Here is an 18,776-nt window from a genome sequence, read left to right on the forward strand (position 1 = left end):
TGTTCCACACTGCTATATGAAAGTCACACTTAGGTGTAACTCTGCACAAAGTGAAAGTTGTTCAAACAAACCTCAATGTAGGCCTGAAACAGATAACACAAAGGTCATCAAAAAATAGAAAAAAAAGAAATATTTACTGCTGTACATCAATGACTTTCTCCTTTGTTTTGGTTGTAGAAGGAAAAGGAAGGGAAAGGGGGCCAAAGGGAGGGCTAAGTCTGGTGGCCGTTCAAACCAGAAGGGCTCGAAACCGCAGGGTAAGGCTACTCAACCAAGCCCCACACCCTGCTCTCCATCAACCAAGTCACCAGTCAATAAGGAGGACCAGTCTGAGCAAACGGAACAGGCCGATGAACCTGATGGATTGCCCACTGCAACTAATAAAGAGAAAGAGAATGCAAAGAAAAGCAGTGCAGGTCTGAGGAGAATTGTCGTTTTACATTAGATCTTATGATATCAAGAGCAATTTAAGTATTTTTTCCATCTCTTTACAGAAGCAGAAGCTGAATGTTTGCCTGTGTGTAATGGCCAGCCCAGCACATCTTTCTTTAACCACTCTACTGAAGAGACTGGGTCAGCAGATACATGTCCTGGCCAACAAAATGGTGTTACCTCCAAAGAGCCCATCCTGCTGAGGGAACTGGATGCAGAACTACTCCAAACAGGGAAGCTACAGTTGACAGGTAAGTTTCTTTATATTATTCTTTGCTTTTTTGTGAATGTCAAGAGAGCTAGCTCAGAACATTTACTTTTAATATGCAGAAGTAGGTATGTCCATTTCAAATGTCACTGCTCTCATACGTCCATGCATCCTCAGCGTGGTTGTTAGGGAATACATCCACCAGAGACAGTGCAGAGTTTAGAGTTCACCGCCAAGTTTCGACTTCAGTTTCAGATAATAGCAAACATGGTGATAGTGGACAAGATCACAATAATGTACATTGTCAGAAATAAACCAAAAGAGGCCATGCAATAGCCTTTGGTGGTATGTGCGTCCATTAAATATGGTGCAGCGCCTTCTTCTTTATTAATTTCTCAGGTCACATGTTGCCTATACTGCTCAACACTGCCCCCACAGTTTTGTAGTGGTACTGCTCCATTTGTTATGTATACATCCGCAAGAGCTATAGAAACGGACCAACCTACGGAAGTAAAGGATGCAGAAGATGATGGAAGGCTCCATGTCCATCTTTAGCAAAGAGCATAAATGGGCCTTTAGACAACATCCATGATTACTTTCGCATTTTAAAAAGCAGTCAAAGTCAGTTAACCAGCTTAAAATTAAATCTTACCATTTTTAGCAGTAAGACAACTTTTCATGTTCCTCTTGAATATTTGGGACTTTGTCGTTGCTATTTGTTTTCACTTGATATTCATAAAAATTGGAAATAAAACCCATATCAAGTCATGATTATGTAGGACCTGCCTCAATGAATACATTGTGCATCAAAAGTAATCAGCTAATGAGTAAATTGCTAATTTATATAAAGATGTTTTGTAATAATGCACAAACTAATGAGACTATGAATGGTTAGATTCTTGTTTTCCAAATATTAGGCCTCTAAACATTTAGGAATAAAAAACTGATTTGAATTGGAATCAATAAGAAGATTTGGAATCAGAATAGGATATATTTAAGAACTGATTATAGACTCCAGCCCCCAGTGACCTTACATTAAAATAAGCAGGTAATTTTGTCATAGTCATAAGCTAGTCAAAACTGAAAATTACTACAATAGCTACTTATACTTTCCCAAATAGAACTGAACAACAGTGACAATCTTACAGTACTTATAATTAAAACAGTAATCTTGCTGGTGGAGAGCTCTTTCTGCTTGTTTCAATGTATAACATGATGCTCACCGACCACAGGTACAGTAGACAGGCTGGGCCGTGCTCTGGTGTACACGGAGGCAGATGTGTCAGAGGAGGGTTTCTGTGTGGAGGAGATGGCCCAGATTTTGGCCTGCTACCACAGAATCACTCAGTAAGTAAGCCGATGTGTTTCCTCCTCTGAAATGACAAATCATTCAGACTGTGCTTTAGTTTCCACTTGACAACATGTTCCTAGATACCAAAAAATAAAATGCTTGTAAGTGTAGGGACCTTCGCATTCAATATCACCTATTTCCCCCCCTGGATGTCTAGAACTCTCTGATTTACTTTCTACTAATACACCACTTTTTAATAACCTTTGATTAGCTTATTCTCTGATAGTTATATTTGGGAGTGTGTAATTTGTTTCCACACTAAACTATTTTAGACATCAGTGTTTCATAATTTTATTTGACTCAACTTGTTTTTAGCCAACTTTGCCAGAAGAAGCATATGGTGGGGTAAGGCAAATGCAGCATGTGCCAGAGAGCTGAGTAAAGTATAAACTAAAGTCAGTTCAACAAATGTATTTTAGCTTGCCACTGCACTGTTGGTTTGGCACCCACAGCTTTAGGGAAAATTATGTGATTACATAAGAATGACAAGCGAATATAGCTTGAAAAGTTCTGTAGACACTTTGGTTTGAATATGATTTGGTTAAAATGCATAAATGTTTTAACCTTCTATCCACCTCTATTTAACCACTCTCATCAGACCTGCAGCCAAAGAAAAAGGCCTAACAGTGTTAATGGACAGCAGACGCTCTCCCCCTTCTGCTCTCTGCCTCTCTGCACTTAAACTGTTCCAGGTGGGTCAGAAATAAAAAAACAAAGTTTCTATCGACGAATGTGCCAAATATTTGCTTGTAGCTTTAATTAGCCTGCAGATGTACTAGTAGCTTAGACACATGTGTTTCTGTGTGTATGTGTGTGTGTGTTTTCCAGGTGTTGGTTCCTGGCGGTCTTGGATCTGTCCTGTTTTTGGTGGAAGAGCAGCAGGAATCCCCTTCTTATAATCTGGAGGGAGTAGAGGTGAGGTGACAAAGATTGTGTGCTCACGCTTGATTGACAAGCATCTCTTTCCAATATACTGTAGTTTTGTTTGGTCACTTTTGGTTGCCATGGTTTTATCTATTTTATCTGTGAGTCTGAATGTTGAAATCCACACCTACATGGAACCTATAAATGCAACTAAAAAGCTCGGCTTCAGTGAATGGGTTGGTGTAAGTTAAACGAAAACATTGCAGTTTAACATGGATGAGTATTCATACAAAAAAAGAAGAAAAAAAAAAACATAGAGGAAGAAAATCGTGTTTTGTCTATATTCCTGGTGTGTGATCAGTGTCAAATGCATTTAGCTGTAGCATCCATTCATACTGGCTCTTATTTATTTATCAAATGAATGTATGAAATCTGTGCGCACGACCATTTCCACGCAAGGCTCAGTATTTATTAATTTTAACGTGAGTGTGGGATATGATCAAATCTCACCACAGATGTGAGATTGTGTACACAAGTTTGGCTCAGTGTGAAGTAGCGTTGCAGCACAGCAGACACTGAAAATAATTATTAAACAAACTTCAAAGTGTCATTCAGAACTCAGAATGAACCCATTTGCAAAAACAAAAGAAAAAAAAAACAAAACAAAAAGCATAATAAAATGAATTCCCAAAACAAATAAAATAAAATAAAACAAAATAAAATGCATTACTGATACAGCTTGCAGTGCACACCGACGCACTCAAAACAATATGATAAGTAGCCTAAACCCACACATGACTATTATAATAGCTCAAATTTAATGAATACAATTTCAAATAACAATTATGAATACAAACAGAAATCTGTTTTTTCGAACAAACTCACATCTACATGTATATGAACTCTCGAAGCATCTCATCACCCCGCTGGCAAACCCTGCCACAGAGCAAGAGCGCAGGTACTCATGCTCACTTGCGCTGCTTCGGCTTGCTGAAGGGCTGGTGGACGTGATCGGACCAGTGGGGAGATGCTGCTACAACATAATTCTGTCCTGTGAAGTCCAGCACAACATTTCTCTGGCTAATGGAGCACAGCTAGAGGCGTGGATGCCCAGAAAACCATGTGCCCACCTGCACAGCCTCCACTGGGGGCTAAACGGAGTAGACAGAAGGTGATCCGTTTCCATACCTAAAAGTTGTATAATTGCATTATTTAAACAGGAGGCTAATGTTTCCCATGTTGTGCACTAAAATGTGCAGTTCTTTACCGGACAGATAGAAATGCTGTAGAGCAGTGGTTCCCTACCTATTTTCCTTGAGGACCCCATTCATGCAAATACTAAAGCCATGCACTCCCTGCCCCACCCCAGGCTGAAACCATGCTTGGTTTTATGTTTTCAAAGTTCAATTCTCAGTATAAATACTGTATTCTGGCTGAGTTCTGTCTTTCAATAAAGCCAAGGTTAAATTAACAACATTTAGCCCTACTGTGTTTCCTTAAAATAGGGAAAACATGCGGACATTAATCACAATAGGACCCCCTATGCTCTTATGGAGACCCCCTTGGGGTAACGTAAATGACGATGGATTTCAGCTACCACATTTATTAAAGCCATTCATACGCTGGGATCAGTCAGACATGAATGTTTCACGAATCACACGTGGACCTAATCATATTATCATTCCTGTGATCAGATGTGCACACATTTCCACATTCCTTTGATAAATGAGGGCCAAAATGTTTGAATCTACAATACATTTAGCATTTTTATTGTCAGCAGACTTTTTCTTTTTTGTAACACTTGCATGTCAAAGTCTTTCATGACATGTGGTTTGGGTTTCAACTTGGCAGCCCTAAAATGTTGCATGTTAAAAAAAAAAATCCCGCCCAAATGATGTTAACACGCAGAGTAAAGAACAAAAGCAACGGCTGGAGGCTCACCTCAAACTTTATTAAGTTTTCCTTCATTCCTGTTTAAAAAAAAAGAGATTTATACAAGTTTTTCTCTGGAGGAAAAGATGTCAAATATTATTAGCTTTGTCCATTTTATGCAATAAATATATTTTCTTATATTAAAACATTTAATTGCATCATAACTTTACATATTCTTTTGTTTCTTTTGTTTTTTTATTGTCTATTTTATTCCTTAGCTCTCATTAGTTTTAAATACACCGGTATCCTATTCGATTTGAACATTCCCCTCACTCTTTTCTTCAGGCCCACGCAGTGCGGGGAACTGGAGTCCTTCAGCAATATATAGACAAGCAACAACTACCCAAAGAGTTGGATGGAGATTTCAGTCACTGTCACTCAGACTGGCTGGCTTTCAGACTGGTAAAGTTTTGTCTATCTAGATTAAATAAACAGTTTGTTTTCAGTGGCTGAACTACAGACCCAAAGACTTTTGATATAGACCAGGATTTGAGGAAGCTGACCTTTAAAATTGATTGATAGCTTTATGGACTGCATATTAGCTATCCTGTTCCCAAACAGAATACATGTTCAAGACTAGGAATGTATCTTCTACAAGATGAGTAACTCTTTTTATTCATGGTCATAACATGAAAAATTGCAACTATTATGTAATAATTTCATCTGTTCTGTTTCATCAACACTCCAATAATCAGCACAGAGTAGTGACTGATGCTGAAGTCCATCATAATATGATTTAAGTTTTGTGTATCTCTGGTGTATATATATATATCACAAAAAAGTGAGAGACTAGTTGTAATGGTAGGCATGGGAGAGGGAAAGAAAATGATGAGAAGGATATGTGATAACAGGAAACTGAGTGTTGTCTGATGGTGGTCGATGATTTCAGACATTAATACAGAACTGGGTGTGGAGGATTAACCTACCAAAGAAGAAAAGGCTTCATTAGAATCTCAATGACTCTGTAATGGCTTCCCCCCAGACAGTTTATGTTACTTTATCCAAACAGATGAAAACATTTTCCTGCTCTCTGCACTTTTTCTGACCTCTCTTGTGGATACTGGAAAAAAACTGAAACAAAGATGGGATTTTATGACATTTTTTCCTATGCATTCGTGGCTTATTATTCATGTTTTAAGTTTGATTGAATACATTATTTGCTCATTTTAAAGTCACTAATTCCACTTATTGTTTATTTTCCTTCAGAGTCTGGAGAGTCTGACAGAGCGCTGCGAAAGTGCACTCTCACTGCTTGGAGAAGCTTTGCAGGCAATGGAGATGGAGCCAATGCCAGATAATATAAAGGTCATCTAGCATTGCATATTCATTGCTCCTTTTGCCCACTGTGCCAGTTATTACATTTCTTTCCATTAGAAATGTGATGATTGGTATGTTTAAACAAAGGGAAAAAGTCTCCAAAAAGTTTAATAAGCAAATTGATCTTCTTCAGACTGTTCCCCAGAGCATTGACAAACACAGACAGCTCATGGCGAATGTCCTGGCTGATCAACGCTTGACCGAACTTCAGCGGAGAGGCGGAGCCTGGCTTGCAGGATTAACAAACTGTTCATCTGGACTAGCACAGAAGTCACCAGACTGCAGGTACCAGAAACCTAAATTTTGTTGGTGAGCTTCTGCCTCAGTTGGTCCACCACTTTAGTGATCAGACTTTATATTCTTTCATCATACTACATCTGTTTTTCTTAGAAAACTTCTCAAATATTGGAGAGCTTGTAAAAAGATGGAGACTGTTTTTAGAAAGAGCTGCAATTAATGGGTCATTTTAACACATAGTGCCATCAGCTGGTCAAAAAAATTACGTGCCAAACACTTTACGTGTGTCTTGTTGTTGTCCAGCTGGACACAACACCAACAAACCTGAAAGAACAAGCTTAACTACAAAGAACTCCATCTAACAAGTGCTGATAAACACACGAATGAAGGCCTCACAAGTAAACATGTCAAGCTTCAGTAATTTAATTTTGAACTGAACAACATTAGACATTGCTTAATTAGATTTAACCAGCTAACCTAATTTCATTATGTCTGTCATATAGCATGGAAATTACAGTAAAGCTGACCAATGTAATTGCTTAATAATGAATTGTATACACATAATGGGGGAAATAAACTAGAAACTGGCGCGGATTAGCGTTAGCCTTCTTATCTAGCAGTGTATGGTTATTTTATACATTAGCTGCTTTTTCACACAATGTGATTGATCATATCAGCAAAGAAATGGTTTCTAAAATCAAGTATAACCACCAATTAAACAATTCTGTAGAATTCCATAGTGGTAGAAATATGTTACCATAATGTGCTAGTTTTTTGAACACGCTAAACAAACTGCTAGCATGGCTGAATTGAGTTGAGTCTTATTTTTAGTCTTAATATTAATATAAGTACATTTAGACTATGTTGTCTGAGTTTTGGTGGGGTAATGATTAGAAATGAGAAAATTATTTTAAGACTGTGTTGATGCCTAATATCTGCCAATGTTTGCGTTAGCATTGAAAGAAGAACACATTCTCCTTCTACTCTAAGACTTTTACTGCAACCTCACCTCTCTAAACAGCCACACACACATACACACTCATTATTTTTTCCAGTTTCACTCAGTGGGAACTGGACATGGCTTATCTGCACGAACACACGTATTCTCTTAAAAATAGTATGCGTAATCGTACAAACATTTGGCTGCCTTTTTTGTGTAATACATCATCTTTATTACACATAACACACTTTATACAAAAGCTGCTACACGTGGTTAAGAGTCATATTGATACATCCCATACAGGGATGTGTCATGCTAACATTAGCTACACCCAAGTATTTCGCTAATTCTGTATGTAGCACAATTTTGCATACTTTACCATTAGTATTTACTAATGGTATGGCAAGGTAAAGTACTAATGGTAAATTAGCATACTACATTAGTACCTCTCATAAACTTAAAGGTAGGTAGGAAGGTAGCCAGCCAGATAGATAGCTAGATAGCTAGCTAGCTAGCTAGCTAGCTAGATAGATAGATAGATAGCTAGCTAGCTAGCTAGCTAGATAGATAGATAGATAGATAGATAGATAGATAGATAGATAGATAGATAGATAGATAGATAGATAGACAGACAGACAGACAGACAGACAGACAGACAGATAGATAGATAGATAGATAGATAGATAGATAGATAGATAGATAGATAGGGTTTCTAGAGAGATGTGTAATTGTAAAAATCACTATATTTAGGAAGCTATCAAATAACATCCACCTGCCAGGACCTAAGGTTGTATTTACCATAAGATAAGTCTTTTAAAAGAATAAGAGAAGAATATTTTAAAACTTAATGTATAGAATAGAAATAGACCTCATAGAGACTACTATGGTATTATTACTATGGTACTAACAAGACTACTAAATATAAATTCAACTAGGTTCTTGCTATTTTAAACATATATGTCATGTCAAGCATAATGCATAGGATAAACAAAAACAACCTACACAAGTCCATGACTTATGTTTGATTTAAGTATTATTTTTCCAAGATGAGTCAGATTAAAAACACTTCCCATTCAGGACAAATTGAAATTGTTTGTGTTCAGTAAAAAAAAAAAAAAAAAAAGAAGATGAAAAGCATATAGGGGGGAAAGGAATTTCACATCAAATTGAGGGCAGAGTAATGCAACTAATTTGTGTACTACTACACTTGATCTGAATATCTGAAGACGTTCTTGTTTTACTCAGTAATGAGTTTTGGTTGAGTTTGTTCATGCAGATTACTTTGCTATGTCACCAGACAGTTTATTCATAATTATGTTGTTCCTACTCACAGAAAATTATTATTATCATTACATTTGGCAAGATTCTACTGTCAGAGGATTTTAATGAATAAGAGAGGGAAACTAATCTTTTTATTTGCTTCCCATAGGGCTGCTCTTGCTGCAACTTCTAAACTCTACGACAGCGTGGATGACGCTCTTCATCGTCTTGTCCGAGTCTCCAACCAGAGAGGTCGTGATCTAGAAGCACTTGGACGACTAGCTGGGCTTGTAGACAAACTGGAAAAGGTGTGTGAGAGGAGAAAGATTGTTTGTTTGGTTATTTTTATCATATCAAACAGTAATCAGATTGATCTGGGTTCATTCGTGCCTCTGAACACTTCAGAAAGTCAAAAACAGTCTTAACATCTCACCTCTGCAGGATAAAGTTTTAAAAAAATTATAACTAAAGTTGCACTTAGAGGTAAAGTTTGTAAGAATTACTAATGCTGTCAGATATTTATGCTATGTTAAGTAAAAGAGATCCTTTAGGGTTTTTGCTTGTTTTTTTTTTTGTTTTTTTTAGCTCTCTGAATTACTTTGTCACTTCTCTCTTCTGTTCCCAAATTAGACCTGATGGAAACTCCCAGACATACTTCTTCTGAAAATTTTCTTTGTTATTTCCTCCCAGAATCATAATCATCCTACTTCCTTGTCTTGCTTGCAGCATGACTCATACAATACAGTAGAAGTTGCCATGACTTTATTCTTCTTGTAAATTCCTTATACCCCCCTTCTCCATTTTCATCTTAAATAAAATATATTGTGTCCTCCTCTCATTCCTCTTTCTTTCCCTTTTGACCTTAATTCACAGTGTGATAAGGAGATTGAGCAAGTGCAGTCCCAGCTGGAGGACTACAAGGACCCTCCTCTCTCCCTCAGCAGACTCTCACTCAAACAGCAGAAGTTCAGGACATTCAGAGAAACAGCTAATGTGAGTAGCACAAACCCCAAGCTCTTTGCAAACAGTGTACACTCATGTGGTCATTGAGATAGTTCATTATTAGTAACTATACCTCTTAAGTACAGCATGTCATCCCCTTAGACCAGGTCATGAAACTGAAGCCACAATTTGTGCTATAGAGTGAAAAAGACAGAAAAGGAGAAGGAATAATTCAGTAATAGATGTAAAGTCTTAAAACCATTTTTAAAGTAACTGATAGATAACAAGCATTCATATGCAGTGATGACTTCAATATCAGAAGTAAGCCCTGTAGATTGTCACTCAGAGGTAAAGTCATTATTTGATGACTTCTAGTTTCTCAGATTGATTTTTATAACAAACAGCTGAGACCATCAACAAATATGTAGTTAGTCCACAGCCTTTAAATATGTTCTAAGCACAAATAATTTTAGAAACTAGCTTTTTAGAGAATACTTTGCACTAATAAAGAGTAGAAGCCTAAACAAGCCCAAATCATCACTTGCCCACCACCATGCGTCATGCTTGTGCTGTCCATTATGACCATACATTTCCACTTTGGTGTTGTCTGTCCAAAGGAAAATGTTTCAGAAGTCTTGCAGATATTTCACACAAAAATTTGTGTTCTTGTAGAGATTGTAGAGATATATATGCCTTCAAACAAGCCATAATTGTTCAGTCTAATTTTTAATTGTATTGTCATGAACTTTAACTTTAAACACACTAAATGAGTCTGTAGAATTTGACATCTAGCTCTTGGGTTTTCTATTATTTCTCTGGGCATTGCACAGTCTGATTATGAGGAGAACTTGCTGGAATATCTCTTGCTGCGAAGACTGGTAATTGTCTGAAATGTTTTCCTAATGTGAATGATTTACTATGGGTTAGTAATGTCATTATACCACTTCCCAGATTGATGGGTAGCTACAACTGCTTCTCTAAGGTCATTGCTGATGTCTTTTCTCTTTGGCATTGTGGTAAAACACCAGAATGCTGCAGACCAGCAAACTGACAAAGTCTCTGCTTTTACAGAAGTGTTCAAACTTGCTGATGATCAAATATTCAAGTACCTTTGATTAGCAGCACCTGACTGCCACTTACCCTCTTAGTGTAAGGTGAATGGAACTTTGATACATGGTGTTTGTGACTAAATTTCATCAGCAATGAAACAAATAAAAATAAAATTGCCATCAGTCTGTCACTTAACATCTGCTGGATGTCTTTTTTTATGGTTTTGATTAAGAGACCCCTAGTGGCAGAAACTGAATACTGAGTTTAAATCTTGCCCAAATGTATTAGCTCTCTATAAGCAGCCTTTTATATACAGTTGCCTTAGTTGGTGATATCCACTAACACTTTTATGTCATATTTTTTTTAATTTTCAACTAATGTCTGCTGTTTAGCCCCCTCTGTACTGCTGCTGTAGGTCAAAGTTTCTTACAGGCCCAAGTCTATCACAGCTCCTTAATCTTACCCAACGAAGGTCTCGTTTATCAAACCCACTAAATAGTATAAAGTGTCCTTGCATAAATTAATTATTCTTATTAGCTTTACAAGACCCTACAAATATTAGGATGAGTTAGTCCTTGAAATGTTTCTGAAATGTCTCTTGTCAAGTCAGAATATTAAAGAGTTTTTCCATGGAAGGACTTCACTTTGGATCTTCTTGCATCTTTTAGGAGCTGCATAGTGAAACTCTGTCAGTGCTCAGTGATTTGGAGGGCTGGTGTGAACTGAACTGGGCAGGCCTCAGCGATGTCCAGATCCAACTTCCTCCAGTCAGGGAGAAGTTGAGAGACATGTCCCACTGTCTGTCAGACTGCTGGACAACTCTGGACAACACACAGAGGCTGCTGTCTACTCTAACTGAGGTATTGGGGCAGAGGAGATATGTAATGCATAAAAGAAGTTTTAAACATACTGAGGGTTTGAAACCAATGGTGATCTTTTTTTCCCCCCTGTATAGGCCACCCAGTGGTGCGATGCAGTCTCCTCCACCTCTTCTTCACCCTCTTCTTCTTCTCCCTGCCCACTCGCCTCTCTACCTCCAATTCCCCCATCACGTTTCCAAGATGCGCGGTCCTTGGCCATAGAGCTGGGTGGTGGGGCACTCTTGGATCTCTGGACCCAGACTGTAGAGCGCTACCAGCGGACTGTGGCACAGGTCAAACCCCGGTTTCTCCAGTCTGATAGGACACAGAATCAGAACCAAGGGAAGCCCAAAACACCTTCTGCCAGCAGCTTGTGGGATCTGATGGGCCCTGAAGGAGAGGGTGACTGGGGGCTGGGAGCTGGAGGCGGGGAAGGGGGATTGCAGTCATGGGGATCCCTGGCATCACTGTTCAGACCCCAGACTTGCTCCACACTGAAGATAGGAGAAGATAAAGGGAATAAAAAAGAAGCAGCAAGAGGAGAAAGTGGAGCTGGAGCAGGAGGAGCTGGAGGAGGGAAGTTCCTGCAGAACCTCCTGAATCCTGCAAAGAAGAATGTGAGTTTTTGCTCAGTATTTTGCATCTGTCTTGTAAGTTTCAATTTATTACCGAAATACTACAAGTTTTGTTCTTCCAAATAATCTTTGCTATTACTTTTGATTATACATCTTTTTTTGGTGGAAAATCTGGACTTTGGCTTACAAAACCTCCCACTGGTGCAAGGGCTAGTACTTGAGGTACATCATATGATGAACTTTAGTTTTCATAGTACCCTGCAAAATAAGTGTTAATTTTATTGGTTCAGACTTGTCATTCTTTTCTCTATTATGTTAGGCTGTTCAATAAAAAATGCTTTTAAAAGTATATATATATATATATATATATATATATATATATATATGTATATATGTATATATATATATATACTGTATGTTTTCGCTTCAAGTTTATTTGGCTGATTAGTTGGTTCTGCCAAAGAACAAAGAAGGGCAACTTGTATCTTATATAAAAGAATAGTGACAGCATACTCAATTAAAACAATTTACTAAAGTAGTTCAATATTACTCTTGGAAATGGCCAAGGTATTTTGTCTTGTTTTCCCTTCTTCTTATCTTCTTTTTAGCATAATTTTCAAAAAGTACTTCAGTTCTGTTTGCTGATCATTTAGAACCATGTCTAAGAATGAGACGTTTTTGGAACATTTAGATGCTAAAGTGCCAGATATTCCCATTAGGAGATGACAGAAACCGAGAAAGATGGCTTGAAGCATGACTTCAGATGAATTATAATTTTGCTCTATGTCTGCATGATGTGAAATCACTATATATTCAAATCAGAAGGGGTTATATCTGTATTTTGTCACTCCCAGGTTTCTGTTAAATCAGTTAATCCACGTTTACACATACATTTTTGCTCTAACTGCACTCTCCTCATCACAATGCCTTTACAGCCTACAGAGGCCCCGCTGCCTCCCAAGCCCCCCAGAAAGCGTCACCCAAGCTTTGACCTCCAGGCTCTCCTGGCACCCCGTAGAGGGACAGCCACCCCGAAATCTGCAGAGTCTCCAGTGTGCGGGTCAAGTCGTAACTCCCCCATGTCCTGGTTGGGACGACGGGCGTTAGCTGACCCGGTCATTACCACCGGCATGGCTGCAGCCATCCCTGGATGGGGCAGTGGAGGAGGAGGGGTGTTGATCCGAGGAGTGGAGGTCAGCAGCAAGGAGGTGGTGGACCACACAGGTTCCCCACGGCAACATGTCCTGCTGGGGAGGACTGAGAGGGAGACGGGGACAGATAAGGCTGGCTCAAACGCACAGAGGTATATTTTCATTCTTCTAGTTTTTATTTTCTTTATGTTTTGAAAAATGTCTGTGTTTTGGGCAATGTGGGAGTTTGCCTGTGAGGAAATAAGAAGGAGCAAATCTCAGCAGGCTTAAAGCTCCAACGCACAACCAATAAATTAAATTAGAACAGAGAAGGCTGAGATGAAAGAGAAACGTGATACATCGTTTTTGAGAGACTTTCGGTACAAATGAAGTCTCTCAGAATAATTTTATCAGCATGCAGTCTTAGATCATTTTTTCATTACCAGGTCTTTAATCCCCATCCATTGCTTCTTGCCGGCTTTCCTCCCACTTTTCAACTTTTTAACATGTTTATTTCCTTTTTGCAAATTTACTTTTTTATATTATCGTTTTCCATTATATCTTCACATTCCCTTCCTGCTCCAACACTGAATTCTTTCTCTCCCTCCTGCAGTAAGCTGTACCTGCTCTGGTGCAGGATGCTGAGCTCAGAGAGGCAGTATGTGACGATCCTGAAAGGAGTAGAAGAGACATACCTCCCCTTACTAGAGCTGGCAGACACCCCGGCATCCATCAGAGGGAAGGGAGAGTCACTGTTCCCTAACTGGACCAGTCTCAGTGCCTTTCATTCACAGAACCTGCTCCCTGCTATGGAGGGTGCTCTTGTTCAGAGCCTGTTGCAACAAAACTGTTTCAGCAAATATGTAAGTTCCAAAATCTGGAGGAAGGCAATCATTTTACAAACAGGGCTTTAGCTTCACGTTCCCAACTCATCTCAACTCATAAGCCTACCCCTCCTGCTATTTACAAACAAGTGGAGAATTGGGGGACTTTTATAGCTTATATCACCCTGTTATCCCATTCAGGAGCAGATCACAAACCTGTTGTTTTTCATTTAATTTACCAAACAAGACTGTGTTTTAATTTAGCCACTATGTTCAAGAAAAATCCTCACCTTACTAACATTTGAAAAGAAATTCCATCAAGAAAGAAACAGTCATATTAAGTATACTTGGTTACACTTTTCCTGTTAATAATCAAAAGAATTATGCCACTCTTCTCTTCATCTAGTTTTATTCTGTTTGAGCTAACTCAGATCAGTATGGTTGAGGCATTTATACTGTATAATCATTTTTGCAATTGAATTATTGAAATTTTTGGAAAATTATTGGATAAAAAAAGAAGGAGAAGTAACATCCATCAGGAAAAAAAATTGCTTTGTGTAGAAACAATCATGTGCTACTAGTTATCAGCGTTAGCTAACAATTGCTAATGTTTGCTAACAATCAGTAGTGTTGTTTTTAGAGGATATTTGCCACCACATGTCACAGTAAAACAAAACTAGAGATGGTCTGTTGATGTTGGATTATTATGTAGGAACAAAAACGGGTTCTTCTGACAAAATATAAGTTTCTTGTCCAGTAATGTATTTGTCCTGTCAAACTGTGTAGAACATTTTTATGCTAGTTTCACATTGTTAAAGATATTGGAGTGGGTGAGGGAGGTGATATCAACAGACTTACTACATAAACTTAAGGACACTCCATCTCATTTGAGATATGTTTAATTTTAAACCCACATTTCCAGTGAAAATTATAGAGTATACTTTGTGAATAAAATGAAGTTTCTCTTTAAATGTACCAAAATGACGGTTCAGATCGGTAAGAAAAAATTGATAGTAAAATTAAAATTAGATTAAATTTTCTTTAACTATCCTGTAAATTAACTCTCTCTCTGCTTTCATTTATTTTTCCATCTGACTGTTTAAACAAAGCGGGAGCAGTTTTTGCAGTATTCCCTCTACATCAGGTCTAAACCCGAGCTGGATTCTCCACTGGTCATACAGGCTGCTGACTTCTTCAAGGTAGAAATCTGCATTTCTTTTCTTTTAATAAAACAAAAAGAGTCTATAAAACATGCAATTACACCTAACAAGGTTTCAGCATAATAGATTCAATCTTTTACCTGGTATCCCACAGCTTTTCTGCTCATTCCAGTCCACAGTTTCAGTCAGAGAACAAGGCCCAGTTTTCTTTGTGTTCAACACTCATGTCTGTACACATAAAATAAGTGTTAGGGTCATGAAATCTTTATTTGTTTTTATTTGTTTTTTCCAAAAATCAGTTAAATCATAATATGAGTGCATCCGCTTGAACATGTTTTGAGCACATCACAAACACAAACCAATTAAAGTAGCTTTATTCATCAGTGGCAGCAATTAAAAATGAGCTGTATACAGTCAAACTAATTACATGTTCAGTATACAAGTAGAAAAGCCAATTAAAGGCAGATTATAGAGAAAGTAATTTGAGCTCCCAAGCTACAATTAACTAAAACTAATACATCGACAGCATGATGAGATTACTATGAGGACTTTATGTAGAAAGATCGCGGTGCTGCTTAAGATCTTTGAAGCTGCACTGGAGTCGTTTCAGGCAGGAGGATTTCTAACGGATTACCACCAGGAGGCAGCGTGGGCTCACACCACAAGCCTGAGCGCAGTGTGGATTGTAGGAACAGGAAGACTAATGGTAATGTTGATGGCCATGAAACTGGTGTGAAAGCTGAATAATGATTGCAGTGGTTTGGTGGGGATGATGTTGATGGTTGCTATGACAATTAAAACCGAAGTTTCACAGATAACTGCTTCATAATATGTAAGTGGGTGAAAAACAAAGTGAAAAGAAGCAGATTAAAACTGCAAGAATAGTTCAAATTAAATAAAACTAATTTAAATCCATATAGATTGTAGGCCTACACAGTGATAAAGACAATATTCACCTTAGTTTTGTGTATGTCAACTGGTGACAAAATATTGTTGCTGCAAGACAACACAACATAACATAATACTTTCTATTTACACATATTAAAGGACAAAAGGCATGGGTTAGTCTCTGGTATCTTATAACTCCATTTTTAACCTTTTTCAGGAACTGGAGTCTTTTAAGGAGGCTTTTCTTTGCACCCTATATTATGACTGAATGAACTACACTGGGGGCTAAACAGAGTTCCTGTTTATGCGCCACAGTTACCCTGGTATGACGGTAGTACTTTTGAGATAGTGTACCCTAAACCTTTAAAAGGTACACCTTGCAGCCTAAGTATTTATTTCCCACCTTTCTTTTATATAAATGCATTGAAAACCACATGCACAATCATGCAGTTTCAATCAGCTGATTTGGTCAAGCACGCTCCAGAATGACATTTTATTATGATGCTCAGTATAAGTCATGTCTGACCTGTTGACATATGGACTCCACAAGAACCCTGGAGCTGTCCTGGGGTATCAGGCAACAAGACTTTAGGAGATCTTTTAAATCTTATCATTTGTAAAGTGCGGCCTCAGTGAATTAGACTTGTTTTTCTTGGACATCCTACAGATGTTCAATGAGATTGATGCAGAGACCAAGTCAACAGCTTGAATAGCATAAAATGTTCTTTAAAACATTCCTTAGTTTTGAAAGGTGTGTGAAGGTAACATCAAGATAAATGCCACCATCCAACAGTCTGAATGTAATGTGTCGGCACTAGAAATGCTCAGGCCTACAATTTTTACCTTTCCTACAACTATTTTCTTGTCTCCCCAACCCAAAAGTCCAAACTCCCCCAGGCCTCCCCCCTCTCCCCTCTGTCCTTCCCCCACTGTCTTCAGGCTCCCATTCAGAGGCTGGAGCAGTACTGCGAAGCCCTCGAGGAGCTGGGAGGCATAAATCCTGCCTCAGACTCCGCCCTCTCCATCCTGAGACACGCCCAGCGGCACGGCGAGGACCTCAGGGCCGGCGACCTCATCGTTGGATGTCCGGTGAGAACGCCTGTCCCAGTTTATGAGTCTGCAACTGTCAAGTCCCACTTTCTTTTCTTAGATGAAAGAAACTTGATGAGGTCAGGCTGATAGAAATAATGGAATATTTTTTTTCCTACGCAAGACTCATTATTAAGAGTTATGAAGACAAATATGTTGGTTTTTACTCTTAATAAACAGAGATCTAGATGCTGTTTCCTTAAACAGAAGCTGATTTGTGGATTTCTTGAAGACTTATTTCTACTAAAGGATTGCAGAGCTTTGCTAATCTCAAGAAATTAATTTTAAAGCGGCCCAGAATGAACAATCCTGAAGAAATACCATTTGAATATGTAAAGCTCAAAACAAAATGAAAACTATTAAGATTTGGGTGTTTTTCAATCAAAATGTGAAGGTAAAATTGTAAAGTTATTTTAATCTTCTTAAAATTCCTCAGTTCGTACTTTTGAGATATTACAAATTCAGGAAAGTACAGCCAAAGAAAATCAAATATGATATGTTATATATGTATTTTTAATTTCTTTCATTTAATTTATTTTAATTTTATTTTGTCAAAACATAAAGAGAAACCATACACATTCAACAACAACAGGGCTCATTGAAAAAGGGTCTCATTCTGAAACAGCTGTAACCTGTTAAAAGAGCATTACTGATCTTTAGCAGATTTCTCAGGGAGGTGCACCCTTTCTATGGCTAAATCGGCATTCATCTTGCATCCTAAATCCTACTTGCTCTGTCCCATTCTCCCTTTCTTTTCCTCTCTTCCATTTTGCAAAAAAAAAAAAAAACAAAAACAAATTTTATGGAGAAAAGATTTGTTGACCAACTATTTTACTGAACTATTTTTAATGGACCATTTTTTGTTGCAATGTCATCTGCTACTGGAGTACAGTATGGCTTCAAAGATGAATTCTCTTTACAACTGGCCAGAAAAGAGGGTTTACTGAATCTACAGTCATGATTGTACCCCGGACCGGTATATATTTTCAAATCTCAAGAATTTTAGCTTTCCAGTAGTGTATAATGTGGAGATAACTGCAAGGGAGACTGAGTAAAATGCATTTATTTTTCATGTCCCACCCATTCGACGTCTGGTACCAACAGCTGAAACCTAAAAACCCCATTAAAAAAAAAAAAAAAAAAAAAAAAAAAAACTGCACTGTCTAGACTAAAGCCACTGCTTTACTTTTTAAAGATGGCCTTTGATAATATAATGTTCACATATAAACTATGATTTAATAGAGGTTTAGAGCTACAGCTGCTTCCTGATATTCATATTTATCATAAAAATGCTTTTATTTTCTTTTTTTTTTTTGGGCTAGCAGGAAATTTTTTTATTTCTGCTATGTGCCATCTTAATTTATTCGTCACTAGTAACACTTGTACTGATAGTCATACATCTTGACAAGTCTCACAAGTGTGCCCTTAACTATGATTCCAGATGTATTCAAACAGACCTTGAAGTTGAGATAAACCCATTTCATATTGGGTATACAATTTTCAAGCAGATAGCTAAACTATAGGCACAGGGCTCAAAGGCTTAAAATATTTAAGGATTTGTAATAAAAAATAGATAAATAAAAAAGCATGTCCTCTTGGTCTATGTATTGCTACTCTGATACCACAGTATCGTTAAGAGATAGTCGTGACAAATGAACTCCTACACACATGCATACACACAATACCTTTGGATGAGGAGAGAGATTACAACTGCACA

The 18,776-nt window shown here is 37.9% G+C and overlaps 1 protein-coding gene across 2 annotated transcripts in view; it reads left to right on the top strand.

The window, feature by feature from the left end:
- The window catches only part of arhgef40 (Rho guanine nucleotide exchange factor (GEF) 40), a 54,128-nt gene that overhangs the window by 18,034 nt on the left and 17,318 nt on the right, over window positions 1-18,776 (top strand). Inside the window, exons 6-21 of one of the 2 annotated variants that reach the window (XM_041985569.1) lie at window positions 178-416; window positions 495-683; window positions 1,873-1,987; window positions 2,590-2,683; window positions 2,820-2,906; window positions 5,073-5,189; window positions 5,994-6,092; window positions 6,238-6,389; window positions 8,711-8,849; window positions 9,415-9,534; window positions 11,202-11,393; window positions 11,489-12,010; window positions 12,904-13,271; window positions 13,712-13,961; window positions 15,032-15,121; window positions 16,853-17,059. In XM_041985569.1, the coding sequence (XP_041841503.1) occupies window positions 178-416; window positions 495-683; window positions 1,873-1,987; window positions 2,590-2,683; window positions 2,820-2,906; window positions 5,073-5,189; window positions 5,994-6,092; window positions 6,238-6,389; window positions 8,711-8,849; window positions 9,415-9,534; window positions 11,202-11,393; window positions 11,489-12,010; window positions 12,904-13,271; window positions 13,712-13,961; window positions 15,032-15,121; window positions 16,853-17,059 (2,980 nt within the window). The remainder of the gene's footprint in view (window positions 1-177; window positions 417-494; window positions 684-1,872; window positions 1,988-2,589; window positions 2,684-2,819; window positions 2,907-5,072; window positions 5,190-5,993; window positions 6,093-6,237; window positions 6,390-8,710; window positions 8,850-9,414; window positions 9,535-11,201; window positions 11,394-11,488; window positions 12,011-12,903; window positions 13,272-13,711; window positions 13,962-15,031; window positions 15,122-16,852; window positions 17,060-18,776) is intronic. The other variant, XM_041985571.1, reaches the window with a different exon arrangement.

This window comes from Melanotaenia boesemani, chromosome 5 (assembly GCF_017639745.1).
Source record: "Melanotaenia boesemani isolate fMelBoe1 chromosome 5, fMelBoe1.pri, whole genome shotgun sequence".
NCBI lineage: Eukaryota > Metazoa > Chordata > Actinopteri > Atheriniformes > Melanotaeniidae > Melanotaenia > Melanotaenia boesemani.